The sequence below is a fragment of the Polypterus senegalus genome, chromosome 2 (assembly GCF_016835505.1).
Source record: "Polypterus senegalus isolate Bchr_013 chromosome 2, ASM1683550v1, whole genome shotgun sequence".
Classification (NCBI taxonomy): Eukaryota; Metazoa; Chordata; class Cladistia; order Polypteriformes; family Polypteridae; genus Polypterus; species Polypterus senegalus.
This window is the reverse complement of record NC_053155.1, coordinates 130,320,544-130,346,652: the sequence shown is the minus strand read 5'-3', so window position 1 is coordinate 130,346,652 and position 26,109 is coordinate 130,320,544. Positions and strand designations below refer to the sequence as shown.

General features: G+C 36.6%; 1 protein-coding gene across 15 annotated transcripts in view; it reads left to right on the top strand.

Annotated features, from left to right (window-relative positions):
• dock9b (dedicator of cytokinesis 9b) overlaps positions 1–18,941 on the top strand; it is a 389,040-nt gene extending 370,099 nt beyond the window's left edge. For 14 of the 15 annotated variants that reach the window (XM_039744596.1, XM_039744605.1, XM_039744606.1 and 11 more), the window contains 6 exons: positions 2,948–3,094; positions 7,103–7,313; positions 9,004–9,194; positions 11,117–11,217; positions 11,307–11,445; positions 17,692–18,941. In XM_039744596.1, coding sequence (XP_039600530.1) covers positions 2,948–3,094; positions 7,103–7,313; positions 9,004–9,194; positions 11,117–11,217; positions 11,307–11,445; positions 17,692–17,820 — 918 coding nt within the window. In that variant the 3' untranslated portion in view covers positions 17,821–18,941. Of the gene's footprint in view, positions 1–2,947; positions 3,095–7,102; positions 7,314–9,003; positions 9,195–11,116; positions 11,218–11,306; positions 11,446–14,867; positions 14,876–17,691 lie in introns of all 15 variants that reach the window. The other variant, XM_039744602.1, reaches the window with a different exon arrangement.
• The last annotated feature ends 7,168 nt before the right edge of the window (positions 18,942–26,109 follow it).

Below are 26,109 nucleotides of genomic sequence, written 5' to 3'. Positions count from 1 at the left end.
TTGTTGTTATTTTGAATGCCTGGGGCTATAAGTAGAATTATTTTAATTAAATGTATTCTTCTTAAAAGGCTGGCTAAAAGATGAGTGTAATGTACTATAGTGATTATTGTGAAGGTTTTAATGCTGTGCAAATTATTGCAGTGTTGTTCTTCTTTTCTTAACTTTTGTATCTTTTACCCTTAAGGGGTTTTAACATCATTCCCACTTTTTTGTGCCTTTGAACCTTTGTATGCATTTTTTTTTGCAATGAGAGTATTACATTTTAGAATTTTTAGTTAATATGAAGGATGTGCTGAATCCAAAATGTTCATATGTAGTTTGCTACAGAGACATGACATAATTCACATTGCTATTTAAATAGAGATATCTAAGTTAACCAAATAAATATAAATACACTCCATGATAAAAAGTCCACAATATTTGCATTCAGAGCAGGTGATTAGCAAGTAAGAGATTAAGTCTTAAACCAGAGAAAAATAGTAAATTATTGGCTCAAGCAGGAGCTCCATGTAGGTGTCATTAGTGTCAGAGGGAGGTAAAAATCCAAAGAGTAAAGCAGACAGTAGTGTAGAAAATTGTCCTACACATGGTCCCTGCAAGACAGGGAAGGCAGAAGAGACTTTTACCAGTGTGAGGATTGACAATATCTCACAAAAAGGTGTGTAGCTACAGCAACCTAGTTTGCTTGAGGCTCACATCTGTCTAAGTATAGTTGATAATAGAAAGCATAAATCACAGTAAATGTCTTAAATTAAGTTCCACTTCTCCAGATTGCTGTTCAGTGGCATCGCCTGGCAGTTGGCGGAGGCTGCACTATTTAAAAGGTTAGAAATATTCAAAGAGACACATTCTAGCCTTTAATTTTGGTGTTCCTCGGAGTCATCTAGAATGTTCCCAATGGATGTGAATGCATTTGTACAAGTATGGTATTATCTTGCTGTCATATCTGTGTTGGTTAATATCTACTGATGCATAAGACTAACCATCCTACCTTATTTAGACCAGTAATTTGATACCTATCAGACTCTATCAGTGGTTCAATAAACTAACAGATATACTGGGGTAAAAAAGAACATTTAGTATACCTGATGAAAAGCTGAGTCTTCCACAATATATTTGCGGGTATGGATATTTGATCTTGAAAGATAAAGATAATATAGTTTAATAAATAAGAAAAAATATTCTGTGCAATCAGTGGCTTGCATTGCCCTTTTTGGCTGAATTATCGTCTTGTAGGTGTTTCTTATAATTGTCCATCAGTCTCTTATATTCATTTGAAAAGAAATATTTGCCTACTCCTCTTTACAGAACTTCAGATTTGTGATGTTTGAGGACTTCCTTTTATATACTGCTCAAATCAAGTCCCCATGCTGGTTTTCCTTGATTGTGTTTGGTCTTCCTGGTAAGGCGCTTCAGTCTCCTTACCAGATGGTTGCTTCATGTTGACACAGAGACAAGATCGGTTTATTTCTTGTGATCATCCTTATGGTCTCTGAGACTATCCATATCAGTTTTGATGGAACAGCCGGGCCTGGCTATATTGTCAGTGATTTGAAATTATCTCCATTTATAGACTGTCTTTAACACAGTGGAGTGACTGATTAAAAATTGATTGGAAATGGTTTTAAAACCATTCCCACCATCAACATAGGTATCCTCAATCTTTTTTTCCTGTGAGCTTCAGAGAGTTCTTTTTATTTTGGCCCAATGTACCTAGACACCGCATGAGCTAGGACCAAATCACACTTTAGCTTTCTGATATTTGCATAAAGCAGGTCCTTCCAACTTATTCTGTAATGAGGTTTTAATCATTTATCAATAATTCTGATTACAGAATACAGTGTAATACAGTGATGAATGTGGTGGTGTCATAAGGTTTTTCATACAAGAAAATTATACTTCTGTTTACTTAATTAGTACAAATGAATGAAAAATGTTACTTGAGTGTTTTTTTAATTAGATTACCTTTATTATCATTGGTAAAACAAAGGTCAGATATTATTTTGCCAAAAATATAAAATAGGCCAACCTTTTCATGGGGTATGCTTAGTTTTTCATACCACTCTACCTTACAAAAGCACCCATGGTCTGTGGGTTATTATAAGTTCCTATGTTGTCAGTCTGCAGGCCGTTTTTGGTAAGCCTAAAATACGATCTTTAGTGTCAATTATGAGTAAAACAGACATACGAGTACAAATGCTTTCCTTGTCATACCTATCCGTGCAATGTTATGATAATGGGATCAAAAAGTCTAACACTAAGAGGCACACATAATTCTAGTATAGGTGAATTGCTGATCAGCATCTCTAATTGATTGCTATCCCACTGCAAGATACAGCAGCAGTGTAATTTAGTGCACTCCTATTTAAAATACTTGCACCTTTGTTTGTTTGTTTAGCATTGCTAAATTTTGGAGCATGAATTTGTGTCATTAAGCGGTCTTGTTATTAAGTAGCTTAAGTGATAATATCTGTACATCTACCAAATTTCATTTTGCAAGGTGGTCTCAAATGCAGCTTCGTAACGTTTTAACCTTTGTGCAGTTGTCAAAAATATTATTGTCATAGTCTGAATCAAATGTAAAATAATCTAGTTAAATCATAAACATGATGTTGGATTCAGTTCATCCCTAGTTAATATAAATCCAGTGATGAAATGAAAGCTGCTTAAGCAGTTGTACATCTACATTATTGTACATCTGTTTAAATTGTTAGCTGTTTTCATGCTAATTCATAATATTAACTTGATTTGCAGGCTGCCATCAAAACGTCACACGTATGTTTAGTCATTGTCTTTTAAACTATTTTAGAGTAAGTTATTATCGGTTACTTTATAATTTTCTGTGTGTGTGTATATGTTTTAAATAAATGTCCAGCATAATGATTTTATGATTTTGACACTTTTTCTGCAGCCTTTGATGCCTAACTTATACCATTTTCTTTTACAGGGTTTCTTTGAAGATGAGGATGGCAAGGAATACATATACAAGGAACCTAAATTTACACCCCTATCTGAAATCTCACAACGGCTTCTTAAACTGTACTCTGACAAGTTCGGTCAAGAAAATGTGAAAATGATCCAGGATTCAGGAAGGGTAAATCAAGTTAATAGAAACAAATTAATAATTGATAGTTTTTAGGAATGAAATTATCATGTAAACTTCTGAAACCAGTGGTGAAGTGTTACTCTTTTTATTCATTGTTATGTACATGTACTGTAAAGTTTCCCAGCAAGGATCATCTTAATATATATATGGTAGATGCCTCTTATCTAGTAACTTTGACAATCCTGCAGAGTGGTTTACTGCAGCAACACAAGTAATTTTAGTAATTTGCCTAAGTAGGTGCCAAGTTTTCAAATATCTTCCATGATTAACTGCAATCCAAAATAAACCTCAGTAGTGGCTTATTTAAATAAGTATGCTAGTAAGTCGAATGTCTCCATACAATTAATGTAACAATCCCTTTTGGTCTTGAGACATATTTTCCCTATTTTTATATAAAGTTATAGTATTATCAATATTAAGTGTATGGCTAAATGTCCCTTTAATACTAACACACTGACATCATGTTTTATTGTGTTTGTGACAACTGAGCTAATAATATTTAAATGATATAATAAGTCCAATTCCGATAGTCACATGTTTTAGCTTATTTCTTAGGATAACATTCGGCAGTGCACTAGAGTACTAATAAAGTAGATTACTGATAACATGATAAGTAAAATGCAGATAAAGCATTTGAGAGTATCTGAATTCACATTAGACCACTGTCTACTTTCCCTAATTGTTTAAGAAGCATAATTCTCCTGAAGAATTTTTACCTTTCTACCAAATGTTTGGTTAAATATTGTTCACCATCACTTCTGCACCAAGATGAATATCAGTTGATCCTTTTTTTCTTCTTTTTCTCTTCCATGTTCATGTGGGTCAGTCCTTACAACATTGCAAGACATGTCAGATCACTCCATTGCACTCACTCACATTCATAATTGCATTGAACATCACAAGGCAAACTTACAAGAAAATACTTGGCACATGTGAAGAGTGCATGATTAAACATCAGGGACTGTATAAATTCTATGAATGGAAAAAGATGGATTTGCCCTTTTGGGCAGAAATCAATTTAATTTTTTACTTAAAATTGCTGATGTATATAAGGTGACATTCCAGTTTTGAACAGAATCTCCTACTCTCAAGAGCTTCAAGTTAGGCTTTTTTTTACTTGTTTTATGCTTTAATTCTGTTCTCTTTTATTGTAATCTTGAATCAGCAATAGTCATTTTTTTGCCTGCCTTGTTTAGATTTTTTTTGTTTGTTTAGTCATCTCAGAGGTAGTCTTATCCTTGTATAAATTATAACTCTCTCTGTTTTCTCAACATGTCACCAGAGCTTTACCAAAAACAATTCAATAATTCGGTACTCTTATATGACTTTCTTCCCAACATGAAAATTTAAAATACTTCCCTTTGAACCTCAAAAACATAACACTATATTTTCCTTGTGCAACATTCTTTATATTTTAAAAAGTTTTAGTTTTGATTAAATGTTACTGTCTTAATCACTTTTAATTTCTTATTTTTGCAGTAATAAAGAGATTCAAAGACCACTAACATATATAGGTTGTTCAAGACAGCTTATGTCAATAGGTTTCTTAAATGTCTGTAAGAGTGTTATATAAATTATATAAAGAGTGTCAATAAAATTAATACTGGGTTGTAAGAAAATAAAAATGAATTGCAAATGGTCTTAGTACTCAACCTTCCAACCAGTGACTGAGTCTGAAACAGCAGTTTATGGAGCACAGTTGTGTTGAAACCACTGTAGAACTTTACTGCCTTTGACGAGTTAATCAGATAGCTATGAAGACAAACATTCCTTATAGGTATTATAAGGAAGTGGCACAGCACAATCTTCATGTCAGCATCCTTGGCTTGGCTTAAATCCTAGCCTGGTCAATGTCTATGTGGACTCTGCACATTCTCCAAGAGTCTTTGTGTAATTTATCCAGGTACAGAGTTCCGGTTAGTTGGTAATTCTGATTTACACAGTTTTTGTTTTTGTATTGAATCCTATTACCTAGTAACAGTGTCACACAAATCACTTAAGGCTGATAATTATAGGTAGTATTCAAAGAAGTTCATGTCCTAAACATATAGTCCTTAAACAACTAACTTGAAATTAAACTAGGCTACTTCAGATCCATCAGAGGTCTCACTGAACCACAGAGTAATCATGTGAATAGCAAATATTAATAGCCAATAGAAACTGAAATGACTAAGACTAGATTTCAGATCTCAATAATGAATTTTATGGCTAAATATGTGTATTGCATAAAATTTCTTAAATAATGATGTACCTGAATTTCATGCACAAATTGATGTTGCTTGGAAAGGGTATGCGATAGAGACATTAAATGTGTAACTTTTTTAATTTCAGATATAAAAGTTACTATAAAAAACACATTACATAAAAGTTATAAATTGATTCCCATATCATTGAGAGAAATAAGTATTTGATCCCCTACAACCCAACCAAAATTCTGGCTCCCACAGATTAGCTGTGTGCCCACGTGGCACACAGATTACAATCAATCAATTACAGAGAGTCCTGATCTCAATTTGTTATATGTATAAAGCACACCTGTCCACAGAATCAGTTTCTTCCATTCCAACCTCTCCACCACCATGGGCAAGACCAAAGAGCTGTCAAAGGACATCAGGGACAAGAATGTAGACCTGCACAAGGCTGGAATGAGTTACAAGACCTTCGGGAAGAAGCTTGGTTGAAAGGTTGACAACTGTTGGTGCGATTATTTATAAATGGAAAAATATAAAATGACCACCAATCACCCTTGGTCTGGAGCCCCATGCAAGATCTTGCCTCATGGGGTGAGGATGATCATGAGAAAGGTGAGGAATCAGCCCAAAACTACACGGGAGGAGATTGTTAATGATCTGAAGGCAGTTGGGACCTCAGTCACTGAGAACACCATTGATAGCACACTATGCCTTAATGGACTGAAATCTTGAAGTGCCTGCAAGGTCCCCCTGCTCAAGAAGGCACATGCACAGGCCCGTCTTAAGTTTGTCAGTGAACATCCGGGCCTGTACTTGTGCCTACTTGAGCCGGGGGGCCTTACAGGTGCTGCAAGATTTCAATTGACATAAGTTGAGATCAGGAGTATCTGTAATTGATTGATTGTAATCTGTGTGCCACGTGGGCACACAGCCAATCTGTGGGAGCCAGAATTCTGGCTGGGTTGTAGGGGATCAAATACTTATTTCTCTCAGTGATATTCAAATCAATTTATAACTTTTATGTAATGTGTTACTGTTCAAAAACAAAAACATTGAAAGAAGGGAAAACTCAATTTCAGTTTTTTCTGCGTTTTCTGATTTACTCAAAATTTGCCCGAGTAGTCAGCCCCACTTGTCTCAAGGTTATGGTTTCTGCTTTGTAAGTTCCAACCTCTTATTGGCAATTCAGTCTTTTTCTTGGAAAGAAGTTCTTACTAGTCAGACATTCAGTAGTTTGTTAATGCGCAGCACCAAATCACTCAGTGCTTTCGTGATTTAATTTATTTTTTAAAATTGGATAGCCAATAAGGCATATGCAGGACATGCTGAAAGGTAAACATGTATATAAATTTTAAAAATGTCATACTATTTTTTCTATAATGTTTTTAGTATGCATACAAGGGACAGTTTCCTTGAGTTATGTGCCCTTATATCTGATTGTTGATTTCATTTATAGAAGTGCTGGTATTTGTGTGAAGTTTGTGCAGCACCCAGGGGTATTCTGAGCAAATACAGGCACTAGAATTGATAGTGCAGAAAATAGTATAATTAACATTATTAACATTTTTTTTGTTGTAAATAAGTAACTTTGTCTCATTTTTTTGCTGGTTGTGTATCTGGTGGCGCCTTCTTCCATATCTGTATCTTTTTAGTGAATTAAATTGTATTTGAATTATTATTGAATGAATTTTTAATAAATTTTATTTAAATAATGCCACAACCCAAGAGTATATTTTTCTAAATAAATTACAAGTTGTATATAATGCATCTCAATGAGGTCTTTGCTTACTTCTTGTATTATTAGGTGAATCCAAAAGATTTGGACTCCAAATATGCCTACATCCAAGTTACTCATGTAACTCCTTTCCTTGAGGAGAAAGAACTTGCTGACAGAAAAACAGATTTTGAGAAGTGCCACAATATTCGACGTTTTGTGTTTGAAATGCCCTTCACAGTTTCAGGAAAGAAGCAGGGTGGTGTGGAAGAGCAATGCAAGAGAAGAACAGTTCTTACCAGTAGGTGCTTTTTTCTTTCTAATAGATTTATAGATTTGACAGAAAAAAATTTAATACATAAGCAGACATGAATGTTGTAATTATATGACATGTCTGATATGATTCCAAATCAAGGGGTTCTCAAACTCAGTCCTGCGGACCCTCTGTGGCTACAGGCTTTTGTTCCAACCAGATTCACAATCAGTGATAATAATTGATCTCATTTAATTTGTTGGTCTTTTTCTCTTTTCTTAATCTACATTCAGGAAAGCATAATAGTATGATTTTTACATTTATAAATATTTAGAAGTATTTCTGTTTTTCAATATCTTTAAGTTCTTTACTAATTTTTATTTCTATTATTATGATCTTTTTCTGTGTAGTTTGATTATTTTGTTGTATCCTAATAATGACAATCGAAAAGAAGCAAAGCAGACACTTGGAAAAACAGTACTTAATGATGAACTACTTGAGCATCAGACCCATTAATTAGTCAATAATGGATTAAATAACCAGAAAACTTGGTAAAGAACAGTGAAAATCAGGATGAAAATATTGACTGCTTAGTACATTTTTATAAAAATCTACCAAATTTACCAAGCTTAGTTTTGTAATTTTTACATTGACTCCAAAACACAAAAACTGTGTAGTAACAGATCACTTCATTAAGCTAGCAGTCCAGTTGAAAACAGCAATTGGTTGGAACATAAACCTGCAGTCACAGTGGAGTCAGACTAAAACCATTGTTCTACATAATCTTTTTTTTTTTTTTTCTTTTTTCCACAACAACAATCCCTACAGTAAATAGAGGGAAAACAACAGGTCTGAATTCCGGAAAAAATCTGCATTTTTTTTAAAGTAATAGTAAACAAACAATTTTACAGTATGTAACACTAGTCATGGACTGAAAATTTGCAAGCATGATATCCTAAATGTTGCCTGAAACAGTTTTTGACAGCATTATTTTAAGGAGGCTTTAAGGGAAAGCAAACATGAAGAAAAAATGTTCTAGTGTTTCTTCATGTATCTTGTCTTTTTTCCATGTGGATTAAAGTTAAAAGGGGATTCTGAAAATCTATTTTAATTAGTAGTAGAGGTTCAAAGAGTATTCTGTTAAATCAGAATGATCCAGTTATATGCATTGTTTTCATGGTGTGAAAGTGCAGGTAACTAAATGCAAGCAAAATGACAGACACATTGCTCCTAGAACCTGGCTATAGATAGTACAGCTTTTATAGGATAATTTTATTTATTGTATTTGTGGTAATGAAACACTGTAATAAAATTGCAGAAAGAATGAATGATGCAAAAACCATTAAATACTTTCTGTTATCACAATCTACACAAAATCTAAATGGCTTAACTTTTACATTTGTCACAACAACCTGGCAGAATATTCATGTGAAATCTTCCAATGGGTAGGTTATATTTTCTCTTGGCAGGTTGGGAAATGTTTCTGCTGGGAATATGAAGTATACAACTTTGACTGAATCAAATAGTATACTTTTCTTGTATTATACAACTACAGATAGTAAGAGAATCTTCAGTATTATAAAGTATCTATCTATCTATCTATTTATCTATCTATTGTGAGCCAAAAGAAAGCTGAATTCTGATCAAGCATTTCCATTGATAACATCATGATCAGAAAATGATGATGAAAGAAACTAACTGTTGCTAACAAAGTGTTTTTAATATATTTTTATTTCAGCTACTCACTGCTTTCCCTATGTAAAAAAACGCATTGCAGTCATGTACCAGCATCATACAGATTTGAATCCTATTGAGGTAGCCATTGATGAAATGAGCAAGAAGGTGGCTGAACTGAAGCAGCTTTGTTCTTCCTCTGATGTTGATATGATCAAACTACAGCTGAAGTTACAGGGCAGTGTGAGTGTGCAGGTAAGGACCTGAAACCTTTTTGTTAAGGAATGGTTATGACTTGAGTATGGCTTTAACATTATATAGGTGGCATAAGACGTTGAACTTAGAATCTATAAACCAGAGGAGTAATCCATAATATTAAAAATAATCTCTTTGTTAAAAACACAATTATAATGAACTAAAGAAGAACACAACATATTCAACACTATAGTCTATTATTTCATGATCTTTTGCACCACTGACCATATAGTGAAAGAACTTTTATAATCCAAAACTAAATGGACAGCCACAGGCAAAGTATACACACCTTTTTTGTTCATAGTACAATCATGTATTTGTGGAACTATGTTGATGTAGAATTGTTCCTCACATGCATGCTGGCCTTTTCTTAAAACATGGCCATGTATTGTAGTCTAGCAACATGCACAGTCAACATGTATAGATATGCACAGGATCTCCTGACAAAAAAGTCTGGAGGTACATAGCCACAGACAAGCATGTCCATACAACATGAATACTGACAATAGTTACGTCACTTGGAAGCTCATGGGTACACAAACTCTAAAAGTATAACTGGACCTTAGGTCAGAATTGTAACATCTTATTCAGTGTTGCTTCCTCAGTGTGAGGTGTCACAGTATACTGTACTTGTGTCCACTGCAATAAAAGCATACCCATGTCCCCTTGACTTGGTTCTAGACTGTTGGCCCTTATTTATCCTAAGCAGAAACTCGCATTTAGTACCTTTGTTGGACCTGCTTGCTGTCATTAGTCAACCTAAAAAAACAGTGCCGGTATCTTTCATGCCAAGTGTCTTTGAGAGCTTCTTCACTAAACACTGGAAACTGCTGTTGATCATCTTACCTAAGCTAATATAGAGATGTTATCCATTCATTTGTGTGGGTTTCCCTGTTGGCCATATAAATGACCTCACTTCACTCTTTTCAACTCTGTGCCTAACAAGTATCCCTCTTCCCTGTAGCCCCTGGTAAACAATACGATCTTCAAAAATACATGACATAATTTATTTTGCACTAGTAAATGGTCTTCTAGATATCAAATCTTTATTCTGTCTGTATCATCCAGTCCAGTATTCACTCAGTTAAGGCTCAACATTATTTCAGGTACTATAATATTATCAGAATCCTTTATTTTTGCATTTTTCTTATTCACCTAACCAACAATTTAAAAGCATCACATAAATTGTTTCTTTTAAAAATATCCTTTAACATAAACGTTTCACAGTACCCTTTGTAGTTTGGGTATCTATACTAATAAAAGGCAAAGCCCTCACTGACTGACTCACTGACTGACTGACTCATCACTAATTCTCCAACTTCCCGTGTAGGTAGAAGGCTGAAATTTGGCAGGCTCATTCCTTACAGCTTACTTACACAAGTTAAGCAGGTTTCATTTCGAAATTCTACGTGTAGCGGTCATAACTGGAACCTACTTACGTACATATATACGGCCATAGCCTGCAGCTCGGTTGCCGTGTGAGGCGGAGTTGCATCCCTCATCGTCATGCATCCCACGTAATTGATAAATACCGTGAATGCCTGTTAAACATCTTAAATTCACGAGTCCCAATTTGGTAGTGAAAACTTTGTTGAATGAAACCTGTTATCTTTACAATGGCTGATAAACACAGAATACTGTATAACTTGAACACAACACATCCTCCAAATACGAACCTGAATGAAAGAAATAATGATAATCAAATCCTTGATGACAGCAACACTCATAACAGTGACAAAACAATTACATTGACAATCATGTTACGTTATTTTTAAAATGTTTCCTTTTCTTTTTCATAACTTCTTTAACACATTACTTCTCTGCTGCGAAGCGTGGGTATTTTGCTAGTTATTGATATTTTGGAATATGTAAAGTGTGATGAGTTTGCTAAATGTAATAGTTTTTCTGTGTTTCATATTTAGGTCAATGCTGGTCCTTTGGCATATGCAAGAGTTTTCCTAAGTGACAGCAGCACAAAGAGATACGCTGACAACAAAGTGAAACAGCTCAAAGAAGTATTTAGGTGAGAACAGACAGTCCTGTGGAATCAGGGAACTCTTGCAAATCTAGTTGCTGCTCACTGATTTTTGTTTTTCACAATCATATTTACAGACAGTTCGTGGAAGCTTGTGGTCAAGGCTTAGGAGTAAATGAACGGCTAATTAAAGAAGATCAGCTTGAATATCAGGAAGAAATGAAAGCCAATTACAGGGAAATGGTTAAAGAGCTTTCTGAAATTATGCATGAACAGGTATGTTGGAAGTTTTATTCACACATCAAAAGTGTGTGTGTGTGTATAAAGACAAAGAAAGGAAAGTAAAAAGAATTGGGGTACCAGCTAATAACCCTGTTTAATGAAGAAAAATTAAAGGCAAGGGTTTGATTCTCCCACCTTAATGGATGTTCCTCAAAAGAACCCTGACATCTGGTGGCTTTAATGGTTTTATACTGCCAGCCTAGAAGGGGTGGGGCTTTGTGACAGAAGCAGAAGTTAGGCCAGTTGTGGCCTGGCTGGCAAGCTTCTAGAAAAGCAGATGGTATTAATGTGAGTGCGCCACCCACCCCCGCTCTAGATAGTATTGCTAACCTAATTGAGCCTTCAGGATGTTCCACAAGTTCAAGTTTACTGTCATGTGCACAGTAACGAAACATGTTTCCCTGTACAGTGAAATTCTTTCTTTGCTGTCCACACCAAATGACAAAACCAACGCATAAAGATAAACATAAATAATAAGTAGCAGATAGATAATAAGTAACAGAGACAGCATAAGTATAAAAACAGAATAGAAGTATAAAGTGTAATCGTGCAGGTAGGTGTGTGATGGACAAGTCAAATACAGTTGTGTGAGGTAGATAGAATGAGGTGGCCCATGGTTATAAACTCCAGTCAGTTAATTGGGAGTCTAATGGCATTAGGAAAGAAAGAGTTCTTTAGCCTGGAAGTCCTACATTTCGTACTTCTATACCTCCTGCCTGAGGGTAGAATTGTGAACAGTTCGTGTTGGGGTTGGGTGGGGTCCTTAAGGATCGAGCCAGTTCTCCTGCGGATTTTGCAGTTGTAGATGCTCTGCAGAAAGGGCAGTGGGGTCCTGGTGATCTTCTCAGCAGTCTTTACCATTCACTGCAGGCGTTTGCAGTCCATAGCAGTAGTGTTGCCGTACCACATGGTGATGCAGCCAGTCAAGATGCTCTCAACAATGCAGCTGTAAACGTTGCCGAGGATGTTAGTCGACAAACCAAACTTCCTCAGCCTCCTCAGAAAGTGCTGTCGCTGCCGAGTCCTCTTGACAAGTTTTGTGGTGTTAAGAGTCCAAGTGAGGTCCTCACTGATGTAGATGCCCAGGTATTTAATACTGCTCACCCTTTCCACCTGAAGCCCTTGGATGAACAGTGGCGGTGAGGTCTCCTCTCCTTCCTCATGTCCAGAGTGTCTAGTATGCTGCTCTGAATGTGGCTCAGCACCATTCTCTCAAAACACTTCATGATGATTGGAGTGAATGCTAACAGCATGTAATCATTCAGGCAGGTGGGTGGGCTTTTTTTAGCAAGGGGGACGATGATCGTTATCTTAAAGCAGGACAGAACGATGTGCTAACTGAGGAAAAGGTTGAAGATGGAGTAGAGAACATCAGCCAGCTCGTTGGCACATGCTTTGAGAGCCCGCCCAGGGATGTTGTCTGGTCCAGCTGCCTTACAGGGGTTGATCTTCCTTAGTGCTTTAAAGTGTGCATGCTCAATGCTATATTTGTGTGTACTCTATAATAGAGAATATCTCCACAATTGAAGTAGATAACACCATCAGTTTCACAGTTTACAAACTTCTTTTTCTTGGTTCCTTTTTTATTCCAGGATGATGTATGCCTTTTCATTTTCCTTAACATTTCAGATTTGTTTTTTTCTGTTAATCATTTTAGTCATTTTTGATTGGTTTGATCTACTGCAGAATGAATGTGGCTCTTTAACTGTGCTCTGATCCTAGTACTTATCTGTCTTTGCTGTCATTTTTGGAATCATCATTGTTAGGAACTCTGGCAACAGCATCATTAATCAGTTATTTTCATTTGGTTTTCCTTTGAATGTTCCAGGTTTTCTCCCACATTCCCAAAGATAAGCTCATTTAAGTTGATTGGCTATGTCAAACTGACCTTTTCTGAATGGGATTGTGGGCGATTGTGAATGGGCCCAACAATGGATTGGTGTCATATCCAGAACTTTGTATTGACTTTCACCCAGTGATGCTGGAATTGGTTTCAGCACCCCACAATCTTGAACTGAATAAAGCAAAATTGTGAATTATTGTAATTTTGAGTTCCTGTTTTATTGTGCTGCTGTGGGCTGACGCCCTGCCCGGGATTTGTTCCTGCCTTGCTCCCTGTGTTGGCTGGGATTGGATCCAGCAGACTCCCGTGACCCTGTGTTAGGGTATAGCGGGTTGGATAATGGATGGATGGATTGATTTTTTTTGTGTTCACCCTTTAAGTTAGGTATTTATTTGCCACATTCATTTAACACAGGATTAAAACCATGATCACTTTTTAACAGTTTAAAGCTGTTAATTTACAGAACAGTTAAAGTGTTTCAAAACAGGTGTAACTGGGCCAGTTGAGGGCAGATATTGTCACTGTCTATGAAGCATATTGGCTTTCTGTAAAGCACTGTCTTGGTATTTTCATGTTTGTTTCTGACAACCCCTTTCTCCCCATTAATTAAATGTCCTTCTACTGATTTTTTTTTTTTTTTGTTCTTTATTTCGCCTTATACAATTTCTCGTATTAGGAATTTTGTTAGTTTTCACATACCCCTTGGGGTCAGGGCGCAAGATCAGCCATTGTACAGCGCCCCTGAAGCAATTGAAGGTTAAGGGCCTTGCTTAAGGCCCCAGCAGAGTAGGATTTTGGCAGTAACAGGGATTCGAACCAGCAACCTTTGGCATACCAGCGCAGATCCTTAGCCTCAGAGCCACCACTCTGCCCAAAATTATGCTGATTTGTAGAAACTGCTATTATTTACATCCCTTTAAGAAAGTGAGGATTTCATTTGTTCTAATTATGTTTTTTTTAATTCTTTGTTTTCCACACAGTATGAAGGTCAAAGTATAAATTAAAAGTCCACATTTGATTAACAGATATTTAATGTAATTATGCCAGGAATATCAAAATACTTCCTAAGTAGTGTACTTAGCCCCAGCCTAGGGTGAGGTCATTTTGGATCATCAATTGCTAATAAAGAAGAAGTATTTCAGCATTTTCTTAACTCAAAAAAATATTAAATTGAAAACATCCTTTGTTGTTTAATAAAACAAAATACTTAATCATTTTGTATAGCGTAACAAACAAATAATTGTATGAAACAATGAATGGGAGCATAAATTACTTTATTGTTTAATATTTGTGTTTTTTATTTGTTTGTATTTTAGGAGTTTCAATTTTTGCCACATCACATTCATTTTCCTTTATTATGTTCATCAGCAGCCCTTACTGAATGCAACTTATTATTCCCAAAGCTTAATAGTTTCCTCTAGTTCTGCTATTATTTTTATCAAGCTGTACATACAGTAAAAATTATTGTCCAGAATAAATTGACAGGTTGAAGTTCTAAAAATATGTACATTCAGTGAAGTTGACATCACATACTAATATTTTTTCTCTCTCTCTGTCTTGCTGTCACATGCAGATTGGATGGTAATATACATGTTTTTTTGATAAAATCTTAGAAAATGTTTTTTTTTATGGTTGCTTTCCTTATACAGAAGGTATTTATGTATAGTGTTGATTTATTTTTGACATGTACATACTGTGAGTACTTAATTAAGGAATTAGTTTATCCTGCATAGTGTTTTGCTATTTTTCTTTGTTAATCCCTAATCTTTCATAAATAATCTTAATGTCATGTAATGTCTTAATAATGTCATAAGCCTCCTCATAGCCTGTCCTATGCTTGAGAACCCCAAAGTTATTTAATTCCAACCTGGTTCAGCACATATAGTGCATCTTACTTCATTTGTTGGCCTGCCTCTATCTCTCTCACTCTCTTTATATGTGTGTATAGATGTGCCTGTATAGTAATATAAAAAGTAAATTCACCCTGTTTCAATTCCGAGTCCTAAAATTATTTATAACTAAACACAGGTGAAAAGCAATAAGTGAAATATTTTACTTCATCATTATTTCTTTATCAAATAAAATCAGACAGCCTATGTATGAAAAGGTAAGTACACCTCCCCACTGAGTAGTATGGACAACCACCTTAATGAATGATAATTTGAAGTACCAGTGGTAGTAGTCATATTGTTACATGTAGAGAGAACAATTAAATTTTTACTTATATGTCTGACCAACATGCAACACATCACCACTCTGTGGTTCCATAATAAACAAGAAAGCATTTAAATGTATACATTCATTTAGGTTAATAGAATAGAACTTACCTGAAGTAATTGTTCACTGTATGAATTCATCAATCTCTTATGTCATATTGGAGGAATCCTGGCTCATTTTTTCTGACAACACTGTTTTAGTTCATTGATGTTTGAGGACCTACAATGAAATACCGCCATCTTTAATTCCAGGCACTGCATTTCAAATTGACTTCTGTGTAAATTTTGATTTGGTTGTTCGCACGCCTTGATTCTTTACCTTTTCAGCTATTCTGCTTCGGATTTATTGAGGATTATCACCATATTTATGGTCCAATTTCAAGTAGTCTTTAGCTGTTTTGCAATTTTACTTTAAAATATGGTGGTATATTGATTAATTTGTGGTGCACTCAGTGATTGTGAGATATCCAGGTCTTACTTACACAAAGAAACCACCAATTATCACCTTTGCACCAGGCTTGACAGTTGATATGATAGACTTTTGGCAATATGTTTGTTTTTTTCCCCAGATACAGCATTTTACATAATAACTAGTGTTGACTGGCAAATTTGCCAAAGTATTTTTTATAACAAATATATTGTATTCTCTGATCATCTTGTTTGCCGAACATCTATACTAATAAAAGGCAAAGCCCTCACTGACTGACTGACTGACTCATCACTAATTCTCCAACTTCCCGTGTAGGTAGAAGGCTGAAATTTGGCAGGCTCATTCCTTTCAGCTTACTTACAAAAATTAGGCAGGTTTCATTTCGAAATTCTACGTGTAACGGTCATAACTGGAACCTACTTATGTACATATATACGGCCATAGCCTGCAGCTCGGTTGTCGTGTGAGCCGGAGTTGCATCCCTCATCGTCATGCCTCCCACGTAATTGAGTGCCTGCCCATATAAGGCCGTCCATCGGCAGCAATCCAATAGACATGCTGCCGCTAAATATTCGCGGGTGAAGGACTATGCTTATGCAAATGAAGATGAGATAGTCAGGGATAGACTAGTGTTTGGCACAAACTCAGCGAAAGTGCGAGAGAAACTTTTAAGTACCGGGTCTTAGCTAACATTAAATAAAGCCGTGGACATCGCAAGATCGCACGAGATAGCACAAGCACAACTGAGAACCTTCGAAGTAGTAATAAGAAGATGCAGGGTATAAACGAAACTTTTGATTACTTTGTAACAAAGTTAAAATTGCTGTAACTTGCAGAGCTGTAGCAGCCATGTTCAGAACTTTCATGCATGCAAAGTGTAAAATTGAACATCAGCCTTCCACCCTGTGTTGAAAAAAGAAAAAGTGATAGGTTATTCTACCATATATACCACGTACGAGTCGGGTCTTGAAACCCGAAAAATCGTTCATAAAATCAGACCCCGACTTATACGTCTGTTCAAAAATGCAAAGCTTTTTTTTTTAACATCTTCTTGCCTCCTCCAATCTCGCATCAATTTCTTAGACACATCAAATTTTGTTGCAGCAGCACAGTTACCAATTACTTTTGCCACTTCAACAACTTTTAATTTAAAACCAGCTTCATATTTTCTTCTGATCGAATGCTCCATCGCAGAGAAGGGATGCTCTTTCGATAAAGGTGTATGAGTGTGTGAGATACACAAAACAGTGCAAACATCGCTTCAATAAACATGTTTATTGATGTGTAAATAATGACAGTATAATCTCATATTTGTTGCTTTTCACCTGAAGTTAGAATTACATAATTTTAGAACTTTGTGAAGAGGTCATGTTGTTTAGTGTGTCCTGAAATAATAAATCTTTAAAGCTGCAATATAATTATGTGTATTTACTTTTTTATATGACTTGTATCTGTATAAACAATGGCAGTAGGCCACCCACATAATTCCTCCTTATCTTTGATTGCCACAATGCTTTTAAAAGACATGGCAATTCACATGACATTATTGACAGCATAACGATTAACTAAATGTTAGAACCTCCAAAAGTTTCAAAGGGGTCATCTTGGAATGGATGGGGGCATTAGCCCCATTTAAAACGATAAGGTGTATAGTTCAGCTGTTAAAAGAGTTTCCATTATGCAGCTTTTTTATATTTTTAAAATATATCTGTGTGTAATGTGTTGTTTTAACATTTTTTATGAATTCAAAGATTCCAGGAGCAGAAGATGGGATGAAGAGCAGTGTGATGCCCAACTCCCTTCATATATTCAATGCAATCAGCGGAACTCCAACCAGCACCACTATCCACGGGATACCTAGTTCCTCATCAGTGGTGTAAAAAGGTTACACAAAACTTTGAATTTAGAGCCATTTTCATTATTTCTTTATTTTGTTTACTTGTTGTTTGCACACTCAGGTTTTCTCCAAAGCTAAGTATTGGGCACGTGCAAGCAATTCCTTGGGAGTGAGACTACCAAGCAGTCAGACCTCCACCTTGCCAGCTCTTTCTGTGTGTCTTGTTTAGAGGACCTAATGCATATTTTTTTTTAATACCAGTTTGCTGAAATCTGTATTGTTCTGTACATAATTAAATGTAACATCATGTTAAATATGGATTTTTTTAAACTTTGAAAAGCATTGTACAGCAGGAATAAAAGGGTATTTTAAGAATTTAGTAGAAATAAGCTTTTTATTTGAATGCTACACTGTATATTTTACTTATTGAGCAGTAACTGTATTGAGTTCTTGTGTAGTGTTTCCTGTGGAGACTTCAGAATGTGGATTTTAAGCAAGAACACTTAATGCATGTACTTGTTCTAATATATGGAACAAGTCTTTTGTATTAATGGACGTCAGAAATCTTGTCCATACTTTTCTATGTATCCAAATGTATTATATAAATGTCTATTCTTAAAAACAATAGTAAACTTTGGGGGATGTATTCATGAACATTCATTGCACTCGAGGTATATTGGTCTTCAAGTATTGTTCATGGCTGAGTTCAGAGCTCTTCCTGTAAATGAAAATATTAGATTTCTACATGTAAAATGGTCTTATTATAAAATATCTCTTTAAGAAGAATTTTAATGCTTGAGCCATTAATTGTCTTAGACATATCTGTAACAAAAATAGATACAGTCAAGGCACAAGTAGTCGTGAAAGCCGTTGTCCGTTCTTGTTTCTGAATGAGTGCAATATGTGTCTTCAGCTGGCAGTCTGTCCTTTGTTTTTGGGATTGATACACTGTATACATAACATTCATCCTTTGCCAAAGTGATGGAGTAAGTAATTGGAAAACAACACCATACCATTGAAACTGGTGAACAGAATTTTAAATCCTTTTATTGTTCTTTTAAATTCGATAATTTTATATTTTAAAATTTATTTAACTGATACATTCTGTATGTAAATTGTTACCTACTGCATCTGTTTAAATTAAAAGTTGCTGCGTTCTCAAATGTTTCCACCCATTTATTCATTGAAATTCTTAAACATTTCAAGTAATGAAGTATATTGTGGACTGATCTTTGTGCCTGCCGTGTATTATAACCAGGACTGACAGCTGGAAATTGCATCAGAGACTCAATTAGTCTGTAGCATTGTGTTGGAGCTTTTATATTCTGATTAATTTATTTTACATCCTCACAAATCCTATGTTATGGTTTTTATTTGGAACAGCAGAGGAATGACCAGGTTTGAGAAGGTTACACTGGGCAACAAATATTTGGCCTCCTAAACACCCTTGCGCATATCTGCTGATTCCAAAAATGAATTTAAATTGTTCCTTTTAGGTACTGTTTTATTGCAATTGCCTATTTTTGTGATATCCTCTTATAAGTATACCTATACAGTACAATAACTACAACTGAAATATATGTGGTGATCTGTAAATATTGGCATTGCTGCTAGTAATTCAACTTAGATAAGACAAGTACTGTTTGGTGAATAAGCAACCATTCTAAAGAGTCTCCTTATGATAAAAGAAGTGACCATTGGTGGCACAGTGGCCCAGCGGTAGTGCAGCTGCCTTGCAATAATCCCTACATGGAGTGGTGTGTGCATGTTTTTCCTTTCACTTCCAAAGACATGCAGGTTAGGTGATTTGGTGACACTAAATTTGCCCTAGTGGTTGTGCATTTTGTGAGTTTGTGTGTGAGTGGTTTGACGGTGGTCTGGTACCCTGTCCCTGGGATGGTTCCTGCCTTGTGCTCTGTTCTTGCTGGGATTAGCTGCAGTCCCCTGTTTAGGATTACGAAGGTTTAAAACATGTGATGGTTTGTCCACTCCATAAGCCTTTAGGTCTGGGACAGAAAAGTGTAGCACATAAATCACTTGTCAATCCAAGAAAGAGATTTTATGCCTTCTCTTCATATAAAATGATAAAGAAAATTGTTAAAGTAATGAAGAAGAAAGGTGAAACATTTTATGCTTTAGACAAATATTCCCTCGATTAACTGATGCCAAGATTAAGGAAGTCATTTTTGTTAGTTCACAAAGCAGACACAATCATTAAATATATTCATCTGGCTGACAACATGTTCTAACCATATAAGAGCATAAATCTTCAGCACCTTGTTGCCCTTCATTTTCTGAAGTCATGCTTGGACCTGTTCCTTATTCATCTTGATGCAATCAGTGATGAACATCACGAAAGTTTTCACCAGGACATTGCAATGATGCAAATGTTTTTAGCTCAGTTAAACAAATGTAATATTTTAGCCTCATTACGCGATTGAACACTAAACTCAGTAAAAGTAAATTTCAATAAAAGTAAATACCAAAGTAACAAATATTTTCAGAATAATGAATACTTCTTGTTGGCCCAAACAAACGTTCATACAGCATCACAGCAAGAGAGTAGGTATGACATCATACACATAGCCGATTCCGAGTCAGTGCTTCTGTGAGCATCCACATTGTAGTTGTGTTATGTGCAGATACTGTACTGTTTGAGTTTTATAGTTCCTGTTTCCAACTCAACATACTGGGTCAAACTCCATAAGGATGTTTGTAATCATTCCTTAGAAGTGGAACACAGGTAGGTTAAGTGACTTGTTCAGCTCTCACAGTGAGTTGGAGTCTTGAGAAATGATACTTCATTTTAATTAAAAGAAAACACAAATCAGCTTACCTCATGTTCTTCTTACTCCTGTTTCTGTGCCCGGTCATTAAGAGTATGGGATTCACCTCAGCCTCTGCATTTCATACCCTGGTTGTTAAATTGAATCCATTCAGTGTGGGCGATGGACGTCACTAAGAGTGTCACCTGCCACTTCTCTTCTTCATGACTGCTATGTATCATACAGTGCATCCACATCACTTTTTCCACATTTTGTTATGTTACAGCATTATTCCAAAATGGATTAAATTCATTTTTTTCCTCAGAATTCTACACACAACACCCTATAATGACAATGTGAAAAAAGTTTACTTGAGGTTTTTGCAAATTTATTAAAAATAAAAAAAACTGAGAAATCACATGTACAGTGCATCCGGAAAGTATTCACAGCACATCACTTTTTCCACATTTTGTTATATTACAGCCTTATTCCAAAATGGATTAAATTCATTTTTTTCCTCAGAATTCTACACACAACACCTCATAATGACAACGTGAAAAAGTTTACTTGAGGTTTTTGCAAATTTATTAAAAATAAAAAACTGAGAAATCACATGTACATAAGTATTCACAGCCTTTGCTCAATACTTTGTCGATGCACCTTTGGCAGCAATTACAGCCTCAAGTCTTTTAGAATATGATGCCACAAGCTTGGCACACCTATCCTTGGCCAGTTTCGCCCATTCCTCTTTGCAGCACCTCTCAAGCTCCATCAGGTTGAATGGGAAGCGTCGATGCACAGCCATTTTAAGATCTCTCCAGAGATGTTCAATCAGATTCAAGTCTGGGCTCTGGCTGGGCCACTCAAGGACATTCACAGAGTTGTCCTGAAGCCACTCCTTTGATATCTTGGCTGTGTGCTTAGGGTCGTTGTCCTGCTGAAAGATGAACCGTCGCCCCAGTCTGAGGTCAAGAGCGCTCTGGAGCAGGTTTTCATCCAGGATGTCTCTGTACATTGCTGCAGTCATCTTTCCCTTTATCCTGTCTAGTCTCCCAGTTCCTGCCGCTGACAAATATCCCCACAGCATGATGCTGCCACCACCATGCTTCACTGTAGGGATGGTATTGGCCTGGTGATGAGCGGTGCCTGGTTTCCTCCAAACGTGACGCCTGGCATTCACACCAGAGAGTTCAATCTTTGTCTCATCAGACCAGAGAATTTTGTTTCTCATGGTCTGAGAGTCCTTCAGGTGCCTTTTGGCAAACTCCAGGCGGGGTGCCATGTGCCTTTTACTAAGGAGTGGCTGCCATCTGGCCACTCTACCATATAGGCCTGATTGGTAGATTGCTGCAGAGATGGTTGTCCTTCTGGAAGGTTCTCCTCTCTCCACAGAGGACCTCTGGAGCTCTGACAGAGTGACCATCGGTTCTTGGTTACCTCCCTGACTAAGGCCCTTCTCCCCGATTGCTCAGTTTAGATGGCGGCCAGCTCTAGGAAGAGTCCTGGTGGTTTCGAACTTCTTCCACTTACGGATGATGGAGGCCACTGTGCTCATTGGGACCTTCAAAGCAGCAGAAATTTTTCTGTAACCTTCCTCAGATTTGTGCCTCGAGACAATCCTGTCTCGGAGGTCTACAGACAATTCCTTTGACTTCATGCTTGGTTTGAGCTCTGACATGAACTGTCAACTCTGGGACCTTATTTAGACAGGTGTGTGCCTTTCCAAATCATGTCCAATCAACTGAATTTACCACAGGTGGACTCCAATTAAGCTGCAGAAACATCTCAAGGATGATCAGGGGAAACAGGATGCACCTGAGCTCAATTTTGAGCTTTGTGGCAAAGGCTGTGAATACTTATGTACATTTGCTGTCTCAGTTTTTTTATTTTTAATAAATTTGCAAAAATCTCAAGTAAACGTTTTTTATGTTGTCATTATGGGGAGTTGTGTGTAGAATTCTGAGGGAAAAAAATGAATTTAATCCATTTTGGAATAAGGCTGTAACATAACAAAATGTGGAAAAAGTGCTGCGCTGTGAATACTTTCCAGATGCACTGTATTTCACAGTATTAGCCAAGGTTTGAAGTGTGCCTGGTTTGTGAATTGAAGGCCTTATCCCTGTCATTTGCAGATGATGGCATCCTCTTAAACCCCAGCTTTGGCCAAATCCAGGGTTTCTTAAACAGTGGGTCCATTTGGGTTATGGGTTGCCATTATTGGGTCTTGAGACACTGTATTTAAGACATTGTATTTAATGTGAATGGTTTGAGGGTGGGTTGAGTAAGTAATTGACATTGCTCTGACAATCTTCTCTAATTCCAACTACTCTGATGATCAATGGTGATTCGCCAATAAAGACGCCACCCTAAGGATCAGCAGTGATTCTACAAGGCAAATTGTCTGTGAATCTCCAAGCAAGGGCCTTCCCCATTCTGATGATCATTAAGGATTGGGACTCGAAAACACTTAAGAAGGGCAAGGTTTGGGCCACAAAACCCTGTTTTAATCTCTCCCCAAAATCATTTTTAGTTTATTGATAGCTACAAGACCTTGAGACTGCTCGTCCACAATGACATGTAAAGAACCTTGGAGAAACTTGACTTTCAAACATTTGTATAATGGGGGTTAGGCTCTTGAAGCAACTTCAGGGCTTCCTGTTTTAGCAGTAGACCACCTGAGGGGCTTGTCTGCTCAGACAAATACTTCTGATTTCATCCAGCTCTCTTCCAGGACATCTGCCACATATTCAGAGATTATGTTTCTGTCCATCCCTAGTTTAACAATTGCCATTTTGAATTTCTCAGTCTTCATTTGTCTCCATCTGGATCTTCCTTTATGCTTTAGTATTATCATGAACAGCAATGACATCTCAACAGTACACATGTGATGGACAGAAGTGTGTAAAGAGTTGGAAGAATGAGTTGGGGGCATGCATACAGTAAGGACATGTAATCTAGACTTCCTTGGGCCAAAAACAAATGGCTGATAATATTTTCATATTTCAATAAGAACTTTCATTGTAGGCGTTCTGTGAAGAATAACCTTTAGTAAGGACTAATTGTCTGAACTTTCAAAACCCATTTGAAGCATCCAGTCTGTACTGAGTGAAGGAATACTCATGTGGCTCAGGTATGTGAAAGGTTCATTCAGAGACCCTCTTTATTCAGATGTCCCCCCCTCTCAGCAGCACAACATTTTGGTAGCAACAGTGGGATGAACTGTAGTAAAATGACAGATAATGAAATTTGGGATGGAGAGTGCAATGCTCATGAAGGTTTCCAAACAGAGTATGGTGTGTGGAAAATAACAGGATAAAATATCTGCTTTTTATCTCTTAGAAGGCTGGACTTAACACACTAGTTTCTTAATTTTTTATAAAAAAACTAGCGGGCTCCGCCCCATGCTCGCTTCGCTCACCCACCCCTGCGTTTGGTTTACCAGATTTACAATTTAAAGAGATTGCTATTTTCATGGGAATTGTTACATATACATTATTGTCACTTTTACTTTAAAACTTTTGTAAAAACAATACTTGTCCTTTATTTCCGGCCCCAGGCATGGTTAAATCTCTTTCTCGCAGATCGTTTAATGCTGCTGTCGTTTCAGGGGGTGGGGGGTGGGCGGCAGCAGAACGAACACTGAGGAGGAGCAGTTGGATCACCTGCTGGCTTGTTGCTGCGGCTGCTGGCGCGCTGCATATTCTGATTGTCGTGCTGCATATTCTGCTTCTCAATCATTTAAAAGCCTGCATAGCAGCTGTCCTTTTGCCACTTCACGTCTCTGCCACTCGCGTTGTGAAGGGTTGATTTGGATCGCTGAATGCACGCTAAGGAGAAGTGGCCAGATCATCTGCTGGTGAGCTGCGTGTTCTGCTTGTCACTTGCTGTTGTTTTAAGAGCTGGGAGCTCATGAAGTGCGTCTACCAAAAGCATTCCAACAACAGCTAGGTTAGGTGTTGTTCGTAAACTTGTTTTAAAGGTTGTCTCACTGCCTTGTATCGCAGGACATCAAATTGTCTTCCGAGAAGATCACGTCTCGTCTCGCTCCCAAGATTTTTTTTTATAAAAGAGATGTTATAAATATTTAAAGGCACATGACTACATTTTTTTGAACAGAGGTGTTTTACTAATAAGGAGAAAATGCTTATTCATTTTCTCTTGAGCTTTTCTATCTCAGCAGCTTAGATAAGTTCTGTTACTTTAACCTCCTCCTCTCAATGATATGAAAGAAAAATGCTGCATTTGCATATTTAATTCATTATTAATGTATCTCTTTAAGATGGGAAAATATTTGATTTCATCAGAAGGTGTTGCTCAAGTTCCATGCGATCAACCCCCTAGAAATTCTGTGCTTGTATGGATGTGTGTACATGTGGATTAAGTCAAGTACTCAGAAAGATTTTAAATTCCATAGAATGGTTATTTGCTTAAAGCAACACAGAAAAGAGTGTAGGCCAAGTAATCAAACTCAGAATTGACTACCTGTACTCAAGTAAAGGTTTTAAAATATCTGAAATTAAGTATATTTAAGTGTCAAAATTAAAAGTAAATGTTTTAAATTTTCTTACAACTTTTTGAAGTTCTTATAAATTGAATGTGAGTTGTATTATATTTGCTAAGGTATGAGCCCAGTAAGTAGAACCTAAAGCAGTGACATTAAGCACTTTAGTCTTCTTCAAAGAGTTCAAAATCTGTTTGGGAGCTGTAATGTCCAGGATAATGTGGGAAGACACAACGGGTGAGTAAACCACAGAATGTGAATTTACAAACATGCCCTGCTCAGCTGTAGAAATAACTAATGTCGTCTTCAAGATCTCACCCTGTCCCAGTGTATCGGCTGATGTTGAGAATTTATTTTACTTTACAGTTACATTTTTCCTGACTCCTTTTGTGTGAGTTATCACTCAAATTTGGTGATTTCCACCTCAAGGATTCTAGTGGTTACATTAGTTTCTCACATTCGTTGTTTAGTGTTACAATATTATATCGGCCATTTTAACTGACTCATTGTTTATTTTGCGCTTCTGTTGTCGGGGCAGCACCTGCATCATTGGGGGTGTATCCTCCGAGGTCGTGAACTGCCATTTACAGAGTGTTGGGATAAAAGATAACATTCGAGGTCATTTCCTCATCCGAGTTCACAGATTCAAATCAAAACCTTTGCCAAACCTATTTTTCTTATGATCTTTCTGGTTGTAAAGCTTTGCTTTCATTTTTTCGACTTTGTCTCGCCTTTTTGTTTTGGTTGCTGATCTTTTGATCTCCCGGTCTTTAAACCTCATCTTCTTTCCTTAAAAACTATTTGTGCTCTTTTACACAGCACAACGGGTTTACTTGGATGACCGTTTAGATGACCAGGTCTTAGTGACATCTCAAAATCATCCAAGATTCACAAACTTTCCAAAATTGGGGGAATCATGTATTTTAGATAATTGATCGAGCAAATCATTGGACGTATTGCGTAGACTTTTTGTTTTCTGGGTTAATATTGCAGCAGTGAATGAGTCCAGTAAGAGTAAATATAGACAAATGCATTTTTAAATGTAGTGAAGTGAGAGTAGATAGAA